Source organism: Carcharhinus amblyrhynchos, chromosome 18 (genome assembly GCF_965287045.1).
Source record: "Carcharhinus amblyrhynchos chromosome 18, sCarAmb.v2.hapA, whole genome shotgun sequence".
Taxonomy (NCBI): domain Eukaryota; kingdom Metazoa; phylum Chordata; class Chondrichthyes; order Carcharhiniformes; family Carcharhinidae; genus Carcharhinus; species Carcharhinus amblyrhynchos.
The window spans coordinates 21,669,064-21,687,869 of NC_137341.1; the positions used below are offsets into that span (position 1 = coordinate 21,669,064).

The 18,806-nt window shown below is 42.3% G+C and overlaps 1 protein-coding gene across 6 annotated transcripts in view; it reads right to left on the reverse strand.

Moving 5' to 3' along the window:
- arhgap17a (Rho GTPase activating protein 17a) overlaps positions 1–18,806 on the reverse strand; it is a 156,062-nt gene that overhangs the window by 52,888 nt on the left and 84,368 nt on the right. For all 6 annotated transcript variants that reach the window (XM_080206524.1, XM_080206525.1, XM_080206529.1 and 3 more), the window contains exons 4-7: positions 8,450–8,526; positions 2,862–2,973; positions 2,518–2,594; positions 1,308–1,425 (exon numbers count right to left, since the gene is read on the reverse strand). In XM_080206524.1, coding sequence (XP_080062650.1) covers positions 1,308–1,425; positions 2,518–2,594; positions 2,862–2,973; positions 8,450–8,526 — 384 coding nt within the window. The remainder of the gene's footprint in view (positions 1–1,307; positions 1,426–2,517; positions 2,595–2,861; positions 2,974–8,449; positions 8,527–18,806) is intronic.

Below are 18,806 nucleotides of genomic sequence, written 5' to 3' on the forward strand. Positions count from 1 at the left end.
ACATTAACTGGGGGCCACAATGATATGGTAATCACAAATAAATTCGATGGGGAATTCAGGAAAAGCTTCCTTACCAGAAAATGGTTAGAATGTAGAACTTGTGAAAACAAAGGAGGAAATTTTATGGCCCCTTCCACTGGCAGGATTTTCCAGTTCGGCTAAACTTGATGGACTTCTGCACGGCTCACCTCATTTTATAGCCCCTAAAATTCTACCCAAGGAGTAATTGAGGCAAAGAGTATCAAACCATTCAAGGATAAACAAAATAAACAGAGGAGGAAAAGGGATAGGTTGATACGTTGATGGAGTGGTGGAAAGAGGCTTAATTGGAGCATAAAACAGCAGCATTGTATTGTTAGGCTGAATGGTCTGCTTCCATGAGATTAAATACTTTGTAGGATATATGGAAATTGGTAGACAGTATAACACCCTGATATTCCACCTGTAGCATTGCATTCATACAACCATCTCATATTCACTTGGCAATTAGTCAAAGTTTCACAAAACTGCACAGGGTTTTGTCGGGCCTTTCCAGTCAATGCTTAACAATCCTCGCCTAACTCCCCATCATGTTGGATTATGGTTTGGCCTCAGGTTCTAGGTGAAGCTGATAACTGAACTGGGAGCTTCATTCAGGAGCAATCTGTATTTGGACTCACATGTAAACTGCCATGATTTGGTTTGGTCAAGAAAATTAAACTACCGACAATATCTGCACTCACATGCAGAATGACCATCTGGGTGACAATGGAGGACACCACCAGAACCATTAATTGCAGCAATCAGTAATTTCAGAGGGGAGAAATTTGGAGGACAAGAGAAGAATGTAGGTGTTATTCAAACACAATCCCCAAATAGATATCATTTTAGCCCCTTCTAGATTAGTGTTGTTTGTAACTGATCATGTGAACACTTCGACCTCTTTCACATAATATAGATTTACTGCATTTGTGAAAACAGATTTTATAGGATAAGAAACTATAATTTTGACCATTTAAAAATACCTCCAAGCAATGAGCAACAGTTTTAAACATACCCATTGCCAAATTGAGAAAGGTCACCCAATAAGTCTATCTTCTTTTGTATAATGAGCATAAGCTCACATTTGAAAGTCTTCCATCAAAATGTAGGATCAAGGAATTTTCTGCAACCCTCTGTACCACTAAGTTACAGAACAAATTACTAATCAGGGAATGGTAAGAGATCAAATGGCTGGTTTGGTGTGTATTAAAAATAAAACCATTAAACATCAATGGTTAACAAAACACACTTTTGATGTCTGCATTCAGATTACCACATAAACATACCTTACACAGTTCTACTTTATTTCCAGCTTCATCCATTTCCTCTCTCAGCGAGTCCACCTTTGCTGCTACTGCTGGGAAATTAGCTCCTGAAAATGCAGCTTTGTGTGCTTGATTGTATCTGAAACAAATCAGGCCCATGCAATTACATTCCAAATCAAATCCATTTCCTCAAAGCCCAAACCAGACTCCACCAAGCAAACTAAGATCCCTTAGCTGAATTCAAAACAGTGCATTATTTTCTTAGGCCTCAGATGCAAGCCTGTTCCAACTTCACCAAAACCCTAAATTCAAACTAGTCTGTTCACCTTTAAGGAACAGATCAGCAGCAGTTTCACTTTATTAAGCTCATTTTTCATCTTTCATAAATCTTTTCAAAACCTCATTTTGGGTTTTTTGTTTTTTAAAAAATGGTCCTTAGCTTGGTTTGAATACAATGATTAAAATAATCTTAGAGTCATCAGTGGTTGTTGTATTGCTACTGATGAGAATGCTGGCTAGTGTCAAAGCTGAAAATTTCAAAATCTAATCTCATTCCAAAATGTCACCCCTGAAAGGGTTTATAACCGCACAAGTTTTAAAACCATAAGCTGCAAGTTACTAAACTCAGTCACACAGGAAAACTATGAGAAAACCACAGGTCCTGATTAAAGCAGCCCCAGATAAGTGTTGAGAACCATAAAACTCCTAGTTACAAGGGAGGGCTCAATCATACAGCATACACACAGCTCGATTGGATTATATACAGCTGTAACTTGTCAGTGTCTGTTCTAACAAGAGACAATGGGACAGGGCAGTTGATAAACTATTGGTTAGAAAGATAATTTCATAATTGTGTAGAAAGAAATATGTGCTTGGTGATATTATAATTAGGTAGATGGGCACAAGTTGCAATTGGACAAATAATTATGAGTGGATATAGATAACTCCTGTTTCAAATGTATATCTCTGATTGGTATATGCTAATTATTTGAAATCAAATCTGGAAGTATATCTGTTTGTGTGAAGCTGTATTCAGTGCTCTGGACTGTGCCACCAGTTAGCACACTGGAGCCCTCGCTATAGACTGTGATAAAAAGCCAGTATTAAAATTCCAAGTTCTTCATCTTGAAGGGAACAAAGTTTGTAAACAGCTGAACACCATAGAGCCCCACTACACTTCCAACTATGGACTTTAGAGTACCTCTTTAAATTACAATGCAAAATCTCTCACCGCATTTTTGCAGAGTCCCAGTCTAGTACTAGTTTAGCCAACTGTTTCCTCTGTTTCTGAATGTTAGGAATCTCCATCTTTAAAAAAAAATAAAAGCCATTGTAACAAAACAGATATTTGCTACTATTCCTTTCAGTATTATGTTTTGGCCTTCTGTTTGAGCAGTAAAAATAAGTGGTTTCAACCTGAAAATCTGGGCAATAAGAACAAAGGTGGAGCTGGAGTATCATCCACAGATGAAAGGGTATTCTGAAGCTGAGTGACTTAGAGATAAAACAAAAGCTACACTTTAATATAACTGTTTTGGGAGAACAAAATGGGGAAGCATCCAAAGATTTACTCACTTCAGCCAGATTGCTGAATGGATCAAGGATATCTCTTTCAATTTGTGATTCATAACAGGCAAGCTCAAATGCCAGTTTATTCTCTGCTTCAGAACATGTTTCCAGCAATTTCCTGAAACCAAAGCAAAAATTATCATGGTCACAAAATAATAATGTTGACATTGCTCAGGAAAATATTCAGATACTTTCTGGACCAGCTCTTGTTTAAGAATTTCCCAATACAAATGAAACTGGTGTTAGATTTTCCTTCTGTGCCCCTCCACTACACAGCTTTATAATGCTGACAGATATGAATACATTCAAAAGAAAATCCTAAAATCAGAAAAGTTACACCATGAAAAGAGATTCCTTAATCACCAGGAAATCAAACAGAAAGAAACTGTAGCAATGAACTATACAGCAAGTAAATGTACACACAGGCTACTGGTTTGAATTGGAGACTTGGTGACATGCACATCCAGGCCCAGAGAGAAAGTTGTTACCTTACCTGAATAATCTATCACAAAATAAAGCAAGAAGAATTTCATTTTTAACAAAGTTGCATGGTCAATGACACTTCAGTAAGGTGTCCAAGATGTGCACAAACTTCCAATAGGAAGTGGCCAGCCACAGGAATTTCTGTGGGCACATAACAATGACTAGCATCACAAAAATGAGACTGATTATGACATTAATTAGTGTGTAACATTGATTCGACTTCAGTACTACTATTTTCAAATTCCATATTCCAGCTTACACCCTTAATCTCACAGTTGACTACGTCATCAAACAGCATGAAGCAACTCCATCAATATTACTTAAGGGTGTGTGTGTGCGCACGTGCGTGCGCGCTGGCGGCAGGGGGAGGATACGTAGCACATCAATGAAAGGGAGTGCAATTCTAGATTTAGTGTCAAGAAATGAAGCTGGACAAGTGAACATAGGAAATAGGAGCAGGACTAGGCCATCTAGCCCCTTGAGCCTGCCCCGCCATTCAGTAAGATCATGGCTGATCCGAAGTGGATCAGTTCCATTTACCTACCTGCTCCCATAACCCTTAATTCCCTTATCGATCAGAAATCTGTCTACCCATGACTTAAACATATTCAACGAAGTAGCCTCCACCACTTCAATGGGCAGAGAGTTCCAGAGATTCACCGCCCTCTAAGAGAAGTTCCTCCTCAACTCTGTTCTAAACTGCCCCCACCACCCTTATTTTGAGGCTGTGCCCTCTAGTTCTGGTTTTGTTTCTAAGTGGAAAGAATCTCTCTACCTCTACCCTATCTAGCCCCTTCATTATCTTGTAAGTCTCTATAAGACCCCCCCCTCAGCCTTCTAAACTCCAATGAGTACAGGCCCAGTCTACTCAATCTCTCCTCATAAGCTAACCCCCTCATCTCCGGTATCAACCTGGTGAACCTTCTCTGTACTCCCTCCAAGGTCAATATATCCTTTCGCAAATAAGGGGACCAAAATTGCACACACTACTCCAGTTGCGGCCTCACCAATGCCTTGTACAGTTGCAGCAAGACCTCCCTGCTTCTATATTCTATCCCCCTCACGATAAAGGCCAACATTCCATTCGCCTTCTTGATCACCTGCTGCACCTGCAGATTGAGTTTTTGCGATTCGTGCACAAGGATCCCCAGGTCCCTCTGCACAGTAGCATGCTGCAACTTTTCACCATTTAAATAATATTCCATCCTACTATTATTTCTTCAAAATTGGATAACCTCACATTTGCCAACGTTATACTCCATCTGCCAGGTCCTTGCCTACTCACTCAGCCGATCCAAATCTCTCTGCAGACTTTCCACATCCTCCACACAATTTGCTTTTCCACTCATCTTCGTGTCATCAGCAAATTTTGTTACCCTACACTCAGCCCCCTCTTCCAGATCATCTATGTAAATGGTAAACAGTTGAGGCCATAGCACCGATCCCTGTGGCATGCCACTAGTCACCAACTGCCAACCAGAAAAGCACCCATTTATTCCAACTCTGCTTCTCGTTAGATAACCAATCCTCAATTCATGCTAACACTTTACCCCCAACTCAGTGTACCCTAACCGTCTGCAGCAACCTTTTGTGAGGCACCTTATCGAACGCCTTCTGGAAATCTAAAAACACCACATCCACTGGTTCCCCTCTGTCTACCGCACTAGTCACATCTTCATAAAAATCCAGTAAATTCGTCAAACACGACTTTCCCTTCATGAATCCATGCTGTGTCTGCTTGATCAAACCGTTCTTTTCCAGGTGTCCTTCTATTTCTTCATTAATGACGGATTCTAGCATTTTCCTAACTACGGACGTTAAGCTAACCGGCCTATAGTTACCCACTTTTTGTCTATTACCCTTTATAAACAGCGGCGTAACAGTAGCTGTTTTCCAATCCACTGGCACTTCCCCGGAGTCTAGCGAATTCTGATAAATAACAACTAACGCATCTGCTATTACTTCTGCCATTTCTTTCAATACCCTGGGATGCATTCCATCCAGTCCCGGGGACTTGTCTACTATCAGTCCCATTAGTCTACCAAGCACTACCTCTTTAGTATCAGTAATTGTATAAAGGATCTCATCTCCTACCAACCTTCTATCTTTAATATTCGGTAAGCTATTTGTGTCCTCCACCATAAAGACCGACACAAAACACAAAGTCTCAGCCATTTCCTTGTTTCCCACCATTAAATCCCCCCTCTCGTCCTCTAAGACTCCAAAATTCACTCTAGCTACACTCTTACTCTTTATACATTTGTAAAAACTTTTACTACCATTTTTTATATTTAGAGCTAGTTTAGTTTCGAAGGACTTCATTGCTTTCTTAATCATTCTTTGTTGTTTTTCAAATCTTTCCCAAGTGGATGAACGTAGAACATTACAGTGCAATACAGGCCCTTCGGCCCTCGATGTTGCGTGACCTGTGATACCAATCTAAAGCCCATCTAACCTACACTACTCCTATATCATCCATATGTTTATCCAATGACCATTTAAATGCCCTTAATGTTGGTGAGTCCACAAATGTTGCAGGCAGGGCATTCCACGCCCTTACGACTCTGAGTAAAGAATCTACCTGACATCTGTCCTATATCTATCACCCCACAGTTTAAAGCTATGTCCCCTCCTGTTAGCCATCTCCATCCGATGAAAACGGCTCTCACTTGTATGCCTCTATTGTCACCTCTTAATCACCTTCTCTCTAACGAAAACAGCCTGAAGTCCCTCAATCTTTCCTCACAAGACCATTCCACCATACCAGGCAACATCCTGGTAAATTTCCTGTGCAACCTTTCCAATGCTTCCACATCCTTCCTATAATGCGGCGACTAGAACTGTACTCCAAAAGCGGCCACACCAGAGGTTTATACAGCTGCAACATGACTTCATGGCTCCAAAACTCAATCCCTCTACCAATAAAAGCTAACACACCGTACGCCTTCTTAACAGCCCTATCAACCTGGGTGCCAACTTTCAGGGATCTATGCACATGTACACCAAGATGTCTCTGCTCATCTACACTACCATTAAGCCAGTATTCTGTATTCCTGTTACTCCTTCCAAAGTGAATCACTTCACACTTCTCCGCATTAAACTCCATTTGCCACCTCTCAGCCCAGTTCTGCAGCCTATGTCCCTCTGTAACCTGCAACATCCTTCCACACTGTCCATAACTCCACCGACTTGTGTCACCCTCAAATTTACAAACCAATCCTTCTATGCCCTCATCCAGGTCATTTATAATAATGACAAACAGCAGTGGCCCCAAAACAGATCCTTGCGGTGCACCACTAGTAACTGAACTCCAGGATGAACATTTTCCATCAACCACCACCCTGTCTTCTTACAGCTAGCCAACTTCTAATCCAAACTGCTAAATCACCCTCAATGCCATGCCTCCATATCTTCTGCAATAGCTTACCATGGGAAACCTTATCAAGCGCTTTACTGATGTCCACATACACCACATCAACTGCTTTACCCTCATCCACCTCTTTGGTCACCTTCTCAAAGAACTCAATAAGGTTTGTGAAGCACAACCTACCCTTCACAAAATCCTGCTGACTAGCCCTAATCAAATTATTCCTTTCTAGATGTTTATAAATCCTATATCTTATAATCCTTTCCAAAACTTTGCCCACAACAGAAGTAAGGATCACTGGTCTATAATTACCACGGTTGTCTCTAATCCCCTTCTTGGGCAAGGGGACAACATTTGCTATCCTCCAGTCTTCTGGCACTATTCCTGTAGATAATGATGATCTAAAGATCAAAACCAAAGGCTCTACAATCTCCTCCCTAGCCTCCCAGAGAATCCTAGGATAAATCCCATCCGGTCCAGGGGACTTATCTATTTTCATACTTCCCAGAATTGCTAATACCGCCTCCTTATGAATCTCAAACCCGTCTAGTCTAATAGCCTATATCTCAGTATCCTCCTCAACAACATTATTTTTCGTCAGTGTTCATGCAGGAAAAAAAATTCATTTAGTGCCTCTCCCATCTCTTCGGACTCCACATACAACTTCCCGCTACTGTCCTTGACTGGCCCTAATCTTACCCTAGTCATTCTTTTCTTCCTGACATAGTTATAAAAAAACTTTAGGGTTTTCCTTGATCCTACCTGCCAAAGACTTCTCATGTCCCCACCTGGCTCTTCCTAGCTTTCTCTTTACGTCCTTCCTGGCTAACCTGTAACTCTCAAGTGCCCTAACTGAGCCTTCACATCTCATCGTGACGCAAGTCTCCTTCTTCCTCTTCACAAGAGATTCAACTTCTTTAGTAAACCATGGTTCCCTCGCTCGACCACTTTCTCCCTGCCTGACAGGTACATATTTATCAAGGACACACAAGTAGCTGTTCCTCGAACAAGCTCCACATTTCAATTGTGCCCATCCCCTGCAGTTTCCTTCCACATCCTAAATCTCGCCTAATCGCATCACAATTTCCTTTCCCCCAGCTATAACTCTTGCCCCGCGGTATATACCTACCCCTTTCCATTGCTAATGTAAACGTAACTGAACTGTGGTCACTATCACCAAAAGGGTTGTTAATCCATGGAATTCTTTTCTCCAGGAATAGTGGAGGCAGGGTACACATTTAAGATAGAATTTAGATAACTTTTGATTCCTTTGTTAATCAAGAATCTATCAGGATAGACAGAAAAGTAGAGTCGAGACAACAATCGGATGTGTCATCATTTTATCATATACAAGCACAGGCTGCAGGGGCCAAATGGCTACTCATGCTCCTAATTTGCATGTTCTTACGTATGTTCCATAGGAAGACGACTTGAAATAAAAACAAACAAAAAATCCATTGTGGATCAGGTAGAATTTATGAAGGAAAAAGACAGATTTTGACTTCTTTGGAGAAGAGGGACATGCAATACATGCATGCACGTGTATTAACCTTCATCAAGATCCCAAAACATCAATCTGTGCTTTTTCTTCAGATATTGAATGATCATTTATGCTTTTACAACAATTGTTTCATTTCAGATATCCAGAATTTATAGATTTTCCCCTTTATTTGAAGGTGCGAAGTTTTGATACACTATCCAAAAAAAGCTTAAAAGCAGCTTCAACTTTGTCAGAGTTACTTACACGATGAGAGAGTCATCCCCCAAGTAGGTAATTCCTTCCTGCATGCTTTGCGAGAGAACCATCAGCGGCAACTTTTTCTGTTAACATTAAAAAAATTCAAATCATTGAGGAAGAGCATTTGAGATAGAACATAGAACACTACAGCACAAACAGGCCCTTCGGCCCACAAGTTGCACCGATCACTTCTATACCTACTAAGCCATAGACCTATCTATAACCCCCAATCCCATTAGATCCCATATACTCATCCAGAAGTCTTTTAAAAGACCCCAGCGAGTTCGCCTCCACCACCACCGATGGCAGCCGATTCCATTCACTCACCACCCTCTGAATGAAAAACTTACCCCTAACATTTCCTCTGTACTTGCTTCCCCGCACCTTAAATCTGTGTCCTCTCGTAGCGACCATTTCAGCCCTGGGAAATAGCCTCTGAGAATCCACCCTATCTATTCCTCTCAACATCTTATAAACCTCCATCAGGTCGCCTCTCAAACTTCATCTCTCCAGGGAGAAGAGTCCCAGCTCCCTCAACCTATCTTCATAAGGCATGCCTCCCAATCCAGGCAACATCCTTGTAAATCTCCTCTGTACCCTTTCAATAGCTTCCACGTCCTTCCTGTAGTGAGGCGACCAGAACTGCGCACAGTACTCCAAATGAGGCCTGACAAGGGTCTTGTAAAGTTGCAGCATTACCTCCCGACTCCTAAACTCAATCCCTCGATTAATGAAGGCCAGTACACCGTACGCCTTCTTGACCACATCCTCCACCTGTGAGGCCGATTTAAGAGTCCTATGGACCCAAGATCCCTCTGCTCTTCAACACAGATAAGACTCCTACCCTTGATATTGTATTCCTTCATCCCATTGGTCCTGCCAAAATGGACCACTACACATTTATCTGCGTTGAAGTCCATCTGCCACTTCTCTGCCCAGTCTTGCATCCTATCTATGCCCCGCTGCAACTTCTGACATCCCTCCAGACCATCCACAACACCACCAACCTTCGTATCATCGGCGAACTTACTAACCCATCCCTCCACTTCCTCATCATGGTCATTTATGAAAACGACAAACAGCAAGGGTCCTAGAACAGATCCCTGGGGCACTCCACTGGTGACCGACCTCCATGCAGAAAAAGACCCATCCACAACCACTCTCTGCCTTCTGCAGGCAAGCCAGTTCTGGATCCACAAGGCCAAAGCCCCCTGGATCCCATGCCCTCTCACCTTGTCAAGAAGTCTTGCATGGGGGACCTTATCAAACGCCTTGAAGTCCATGTAAACCACGTCTACCGCTCTTCCTTTGTCAATGTGCTCAGTCACATTCTCAACAAACTCAACTAGGCTCATAAGGCACGATCTGCCCTTGACAAAACCATGTTGACTATTTCTGATCATTCTAAACTTCTCCAAATGCTCATAAATCTTGTCCCTCAGAAGCATCTCCATCAACTTACCAACCACTGAGGTCAGACTCACCAGTCGGTAATTCCCTGGGCTATCCCTGTTCCCTTTCTTGAAAATAGGAACCACATCCGCAATCCTCCAAAACCTCTCCCGTCTCCATCAACGACACAAAGATCATCGCCAGGGGCTCTGCAATCACTTCCCTCACCTCCCACAGCAACCTGGGGTACATCCCATCTGGTCCCAGTGACTTGTCTATCTTGATAGAGTTTAAAAGTTCTAACACATCCTCTTCCTTAACATCCACATACTCAATCTTTTCAGACTGCCGCAAACCTGTAGTACAACCTCCCAGATCACTTTCCACCATGAATACTGAGGCAAAGTACTCATTAAGCACCTCTGCCATTTCTTCAATTTGATCACCTCAAAAAGATTTTGGATTGAATGGCAGAATATTTAGAACTCCGTTTATAATTTTGTGAGTAAGTGATGATTTTATGGGTCCTTATACATTTCTCCAAATCCATTTTCAAATTTCAGTACAATGGATTTAGAGTGATGTGTCACCTTAACAGCTGAAAAGCATCACAATACATAAAGCTGGGCAACGTCTTTTACCGTGGATAGTATTTAGAGGTAAAGCCTCTCTCAGTATTATGATATCCTGCAACTTGGTGAAATTGATGGTGAATAATTCTTACCATGTTGAGTAAATAACTAGTTAGAACAGTTATTACCTGTGTAACTGCATTGAATTTCCCAACTCATCTTGCTCTCTCTCCTCAGAGCTCACCACCCTCCCGTCCTCCCTAATCTCCACATAAAACTTTTCTATCCATAAACATGATCACCCCCTTAACCTTGATACCTCACAAAGAGCTCTTATTCCCATTATATGAATCACGTACCAGGGAATCAATTATGATCCCTCCATCTATCATCGCTCATACACTTACAACCTCAATTCCTTCTTGGCATTGAAAAGAATCCCATTCTTATAACAATACACTCAAACTTCCAACTGTCTGATCTTGAACTCTCCAATCACTATGATAACTTCTTTCATTATCACTGCTCAGGCATTCTCACTTCCATCTTTGTCCCCAGCAAAACTCCCACTCTTTCCCATCCTGGTTGTTTTCCTATCTTTACCCTATTATGTTCAAGACGCACAGATTCTGAACATACATTATATTATAAAAATGACAGCGGGACTACTGGAGAGGCCACAGAAAAGATTTATACAAATACCAGACACACAAGGGTGCACATACCAGAAAGGACAAACAAGCCAGGTTTCTTTTTTCTTGAAACAAGGCTGAGGGGTGAACTAACAGAGCTCTTTAAACTTACGAAATGTTTCCTTTGGGGAGGAGCAAAACTAGAAACATTCAAAATAAGAATCACCAAGAAATTACTAGGAATTCAAAAGAAACTTCTTTATCCAAGGAAGGAATGGCACAGATATATTTAAGAAGAATCTAAACAAGTATACGAGTGAGATGGGAATAGATAGTTTGGTAGTCTTAGATGAAATGGATAGGAGGTTTGAGTGGAGCATAAATACCAGAATGAACTGGTTGAGCTGACTGGCCTGTTTGTACCATCTATCCTGCATATATAATGTACAACTCGTTTAGCCGTTCATTACCAGGCCTATTATCCAGCACCACTGAGTTCTAAGTTCTTCATCAAAACTGCTCACTACACCAGATCAGCCTGGAATGTAAAGATAACCCTGGCTTCTCTTCCACACCATGAACTATGCCCTTAAAGGAAATAAGTAAGGGCCAAAAGGAATGGAGATGATGCCCAAGTGGGAATTTAGCCTCCATCAGCTTGTGATTTGTCTTATTTTGTCTCCAAGCTAGGAGAGTGTCACTTTCGCTGTGCAAATGAGTAATTGACAAATTAAATCAAGTAAGGCAGACATGGCAGCGTGCCATGACTGCAACATGTGGGAATCTGTGTAAACAAGTGCAACCCCAGACAATCATATACCCAATATGCGCTCACAGTCTGAGTTACAAACATTGTGAGGCATCAGGGAAGGGGAGAGTTACATGGACACTTACATCCAGGAGGCAGTCATACCCCTTAGATTAAGCAGAAGTTTAGAGTTGGCCACTGGTCAGGGAGAGGGTTGGTTGATGAGCACTAGACAGGTGTAGGGAACAAAGCATGTAGTGGCAGTGAAACCTCAGCCAACAACTTCAGAGACAGGAGGCACTGAATGAACTAAAGAATTGCAGGGTGGATAAGTGAACTGGAACTAACTAGATCACCAAAATGCAGGCTAGCGGGAGTAGCGAAAAGGATTGCAGTCGTGATAGGAGACAGTAGAATCAGGGGATAGACATTTTCTGGAGTCAGAATTAGGTGCACCAAAAGTGTGTTGTCTTCCCAATGCCAGGGTTAAGGTACCTCCTTGGGGCTGGAGACAAACTTGGGAGGAGGATCCAGTTGTTATGGCCCACAGGGAATCTAAAGACATAGTAGAACCCAGTATGACGTTCAGCTGAGATAGCTTGAGAAATTAGGATCCAAATCAAAATGCAGAGCATCAAAGATAATTATCTGTGGATCGCTACCTGAACCACACATCAATTAGCATTAAGTCAAGTAGAATAGAGAACTAAACATGTGGCTAAAAGACTAGTGTTGTAAGGAGTGGTTTCAAGTCATGGACACTCGCACCAATACTCAAAGAGGGAGCTATTCCATAGGAATAGGGTCCACTAAAACCCCATAGGACCACTGTCCAAGCTACTTTTTTAAAATTAGGACTGTGGACATGGCTTTAAACTAACAGAGCTGGTGGGAAGGTTCAGGCGAAGGGGAGTGTGGAAATCCAAAGAGAAACATCAAAGCAATCAAATAGTGTAATGGTATGAGTAAAAACAAGAGGGGCACAGGAAAAATCTGAGTGCATCACTGAGTAAGATTCATGCCAGGAATAGTGATAAAAAGTTCTTATCTGAATCCACAAAGCATCCACAATAAGATGGATGAATTAGTGGCACAGAATGGAAAAGCTGATTAGATCAAATTGTTATTACAGATTCATGTTTACAAGATGATCATAGAATCAAACAGTGCAGGAGAGGCCCTTTGGCCTATCGGGTCTGCACTGATACGTGAGAAACACCTGATGTCCCATCCAATTCCATTTACCAGCCCCCGGCCACAACCTTGAATATTATCATGTGTGCTTATCCAGTTACTTTTTAAAAGATATGAAGCTACTTGCCTCTACCACACTCCAATGCAGCGCATTGTAGACTGTCACAACCCTGTGGGTAAAGTTTTTCCTTACATCCCCCTAAATCGCCTGTTCCTCACCTTGAAACAATGTCATCTCGTGACTGACTGAAGAAGGGGATTCCTAACCAGCTAATAAGGTTCATCGGCAAAATGCAGTCTTTAAGAGAACAAGGGATCAGTACAGAGTTAAATTATTATTAGACAAGCTACGTGAAGTTTACACGTGAATGCAGTAAATTAATCAAAACATGTACTTATGATTTTAAAACTGATACGCTGATATTTTAAATGCATTGCTCACTTTGATCAAGCAAGGCTACCGAAAGGCATGGTGGTTAATGTAATTAGTTTAAACGTAGAGGTCTGGGAACCAGCTGGTCAACAGTAGTCATAGCGAGAGGACTCCTATGAGGGAGCATACTTTGCAACATTAATGAATAGGTACATTCACTGGCCAGACAGAAGGATAGATATGCCTCTGGACGCAGGAACACGTCTATTCAACTTGGCAGTGTGTTGGTGTGAATGTTCACTTTGACCTTACAGTAGCATCTGCCATTATTACCAGGCAACAGGGAGATAGTTTGGGCCAAAAAGGGAGGTGACTTCCAGACTTGTTGGACAAATAAAATATAACCATGCTATTAAGTATCAGATGGTTGGCTGAGGTACTTGACAGATTTGTATTGATGTACAACTGCTAAATTAAATTGATTTTAAGCTAATGAGAGACAGAATTATTGATTAGGAAAAACTACTACTGATCTGTATTTGACTATGTAGGTCAGATCTCAGAGAGGTTCTTTAGCTCTATTCCCAGAGCCGTTCAACCCTTTGAGTGTCTCTGGTCAGCAGTATGTTTGCTCCACGTAAAATAAATTTGTTACATATTTGCAGAGATATTTGTCGTGAGTTTCGAATTGTTTAAGTTAAGACACAATTGGCCACCTTCAAATTTCCCCACAACACTGAACCTTCAATTAAGGGGAACAGCAGTTCCTTGTCCACTCTGTCCATGCCCCTCATAACCTTGTACACCTCGATCAAACCGTCCCAGTCTCCCCTGCTTCAATGCAAACAACCCAAGTCTACGAAATATCTCTTCATAACTCAAATATTCCATCCCAGGCAGCATTCTGATGAATCTCCTCTGCACCCCCTCCAGTGCAATCACATCCCTCCTATAATGTGGCACACAGTATTCTAGCTGTGGCCTCACCAAATATCTACACAACTCCAAAGTGAACTTCCTGCATTTTTATCTGTACCTCGATTGATAAAGGCAAATGTCCCATTGGCCTTTTTCACCACCCTACTAACATGTCACTCTGCCTATGGACAAACACGCCAAGGTCCTTTTCTTCCACAGAACTTCCAAGTGTCATGTCGTTCATTGAATACAACCTTGTCAAATTAGCCCTTCCAAAGTGTATCACCTCATACTTTTCAGGGCTAAATTCCATCTACCCCTTATCTGCCCATTTGACCATCCCATCTATATCTCCTTATAGCTCAAGATACCCAGCTTCACTGTTAACTTTGCAGCCAATCTTTGTGTTATCTGTAAACTTACTAACCCTACCTCCCCACAGAGTCACCCATGTCATTTATACAAATGATGAATAATAGGAGACCCAGCACAGACCTCTGTGGTAGGCTACTGACACTGGCTTCCAGCCCCTAAAGTAGCCTTCAGTCATCATGCTCCATCTCCTACAACTGAGCGAATTTTGAACCCTCTGTCAAATTTGATTTGATTTACTATTGTCACATGTATTGGGATACAGCGGCTGATGGTGATGCAGAACGATGTCAATAGTGCGGGTTCAATTCCCATACCGGCTCAGGTTATCCATGAAGGCACAGCCTTCTCAGCCATGCATGAGATGTGATGACCCTTGGACTAAATCACCACCAGCCTACGGTCATCTAGAACAATGACGACTTTACCTTTCTGGGTGGCATGGTGGTTAGCACTGCTGCCTCATAACGCCAGGGACCAAGGTTCAATTCCTGCCTTAGGTCACTGTCTGTGTGGAGTTTGCATATTCTTCCGGGTGCTCTGGTTTCCTCCCACAATCCAAAAGATGTGTGAGTTAGGTTGAGTGGCCACAGTAAATTGCCCCTTGTGTCAGGGGACTAGCAGGGTAAATATGTGGGGTTACAGGAATAGGGCAAGGGTGGGATCGTGGTCAGTGCAGACTCAATGAGCCAAATGGCCTCCTTCTGCTTTTAGGGATTCTATGAAAGGAGTTATTTCTTCCACACTATACAGACAAAACATACCATTCAGATTACATAGGGGAGAAGGTGGCAAATATAATATTACAGTCATAGCTAGGGTGTAGAGAAAGATCAACTTAATATACGGTAGGTTCATTCAAAAGTCTGATGGTAGTAGGGAAAAGGCCATTCTTGAGTCTGTTGGTACATGATCTCAGCCTTTTGTACCTTTTTCTGACAAGTAGGTGGAAGAGTATATATCTGAAATGCACGGGGTTCTTGATTATGCTGGCTGCTTTTCTAAGGCAGCGGGAGGTGTAGACAAAGTCAACGGGTGGGAGGTTGGTTTGTGAGATGGACTGGGCTATGTTCACAACCTTTCGTGGTTCTTGAGGTCTTGATCAGAGCAGGAGCCATTCTGCATTATATCTGGGAAGGACGCTTTCTATGGTGCATCTGTAAAAATTGGAGAGTTATAGCGGACATGCCGAATTTCCTTAGCCTCTTGAGAAAGTAGAGGCGTTTGTGGGCTTTAACTATAGTGTCAGCATGGAAGGACCAGGACAGGTTGCTGGTGATCGAGACACCTACCAATATGAATCTCTCAACCATTTCCACTTCATCACCGTTGTTGTAGATAGGGATATGCCTACCACTATGCTTCCTGAAGGCAATGACTATCTCCTTCATTTTACTGACACTGACGGAGAGATTACTGTCATCATACCATTTCATCAGATTCCCTCTCTCTTTCCTGTACTCTGTCTCATCCTTGTCTGAGATCTGACCCAGTATGGTGGTGTCATCAGCAAACTTCAAAATTGAGTTGGAGGAAAATTTGGCCTCTCAGACATAAATGTATAAAGAATATAGCACAATGCTGAGACTATAGCCTTGCAGGGCACTGGTGTTGAGGATAATAATAGAGATGGTGTCAATACTTATCCTTATTGATTGCAGTCTATGGGTTAGGAAGCCTAGGATCCTGTCGCAGAGGGAAGAGCTAAACCACGGAGATGGAAAAGGAAATCCTTGTGCCAGTGACTGTGGTGCAATATTGTTCCACATCTTTTTTGACATAACTGCAGAACTCGACACAATGGATCACACCATCCTTCTTCAACATCTTTCCTCCATTGCCCAGCAGTATGAAACTGGCCAGCTTAATCTATTACCTAGCTCTGCGAGATCTCTTCTAACTTAGCTTTTCACTTCTGTACATTTACTACGGAGGCCCTCGGAACATTTATTATTTAGTTCCTCCTATTTTCAGCCCCATGCTTCTCCTCGGCAACATCTTCCAAAGGTATACCATCAAATTCTACTACCTAATCACCCCTCTCAATCCCTCCACTGCCAGTTTTCAGACCGTTCATCTGACATTCAATCCAAGTTAAACATTAGGGCGACTAAATAAATTGGGTAGGATTTTCCACGCAACCCGCCGTTTCTCATGGTGGCAGGGGTGGCCCACCATGACTGGCAGCAAGATCTTCTGGTCCTGCCATTGATTTGATTTATTATTGTCACAAGTATTAACATACAGTGCAAAGTATTGTTTCTTTCTCACTATACAGACAAAGCATACTGTTCATAAAGAAGGAAATAAGAGAGTGCAGAATGTAGTATTACAGTCACAGCTAAGATGTAGAGAAAGATCAATTAATGCAAGGTAAATCTATTCTTTTCTGACAGCAGGGAAGAAGCTCGTTGGTACATGATCTCAGACTTCGCATCTGTTTCCCAACAGAAGGTGGTGAAATAGAGAATGCCCAGGATGCACTGGGTCCTTAATTATATTGGCTACTTTGTTGAGGCAGCAGGAAATGTAGACAGAGTCAATGGATAAGAGACTGGTTTGCGTGACGGATTGGGATACACTCACGACTTTTTATACTTCTTTGGACAGAACAGGAGCCATACCAAGCTGTGATAGAACCAGAAAGAATGCTTCCTGTGGTGCATCTGTAAAAGTTGATGAGAGTCGTAGCTGACATGCCAAATTTCCTTAGTCTTCTGAGAAAGTAGAGGCGTTGATGGGCTTTCTTAACTATAGTGTTGGCACGGAGGAATCAAAGCAGGTTGTTGGTGATCTGAACACCAAAAAACTTGAAGCTCTTAATCCTTTCTACTTCGTCCCCATTGACATAGACAGGGGCATGTTTCCTTTACGCTTTCTGAAGTTGATGGCAATCTCCTTCGTTTTGTTGACATTGAGGGAGAGGTTATTGTTGTTGCACTAGTTCACCAGATTCTCTATCTCATTCCTTACACTGTCTTGTCATTGTTTGAGATCCGACCCAGTATGGTGGCATCATCAGCGAACTTGGAAATCAAAGTGGAGGGGAATTTGGCAACAGTCACAGGTGTATAAGGAGTATAGTAGGAGGCTAAGACACAGCATTGTGGGGCATCGATGTTGAGGATGACTGTGGAGGAGGTGCTATTGCCTGTCCTTACTAACTGTAGTCTGAGAGTTACAAAGTTCAGGATCCAGTCGCAGAGGGAGGTGCCAAGGCCCAGGCCATGAAGTTTGGAGATGAGTTTTGTGGAAATAATGGTGTTGAAGTTAAGCTGTAGTCAATAAACAAACAGTCATCTGATATAGATGTCTTTGTTATCCAGAAGTTCCAGGGTTGAGTGCAGGACCAGAGAGATGGCATCTGCTGTGGACTTGTTGCAGCGATAGGCAAAGCATAGTGGATCCAGGTTGTCTGAAAGGCTGGAATTGATTTGAGCCATGACTAATCTTTTGAAGCACTTCATTATGATGGATGTCAGAGCCACCAGCAGACTGTCATCAAAGCATGCTGCTTGGTTCTTCTTAGGTACCAGGATGATGGTCGTCTTCTTGAAGCAGATAGGGACCTCAGATTGTCGTAAAGAGAGGAAGATGTCTACAAACATTCCCGCCAGCTGATCCGCACAAGATCTGAGTGCTCGTCTGATACTCCATCCAGGCCAGTTGCTTTTCATGGGTTGACCTTCAAGAAAGCTGCTCTGACATGTGTAATGGTGGTCCCAGATACAGATTCATCCAGGGCTTCCAGGATGGAGGGCATGCTTTCGCTGAACTCTTGCTCAAAACAGATGCAAGAATGCACTGAGTTCGTCAGAGGGGGAGCCATTGATTTTAAACACTTTCATCTTGTAGCATGTTATATCTTGTAGACTTTGCCCTAGTCGGCGGGGGTCAGTGTGGCTAGTCTGGGGCTCTTGTTTGGTGTGGTGCTGTCTTTTGGCATGTTTAATAGATTCCCTTAGAAGATATCTGGTTTCCTTGTATAGACCAGGGTCGTCTGACTTGAAAGCCTCAGATCTGGACTTCAGCAAACAGTTGACGTCCCTATTCATTCATGGTTTCTGGTTGGGGAACACTCGGATTTGCTTCTTTGGCACACAGTCTTCTACACGTTTACTAATGAAGTCAATTACTGCAGTGGCGTAATTGTTCAGGCTGG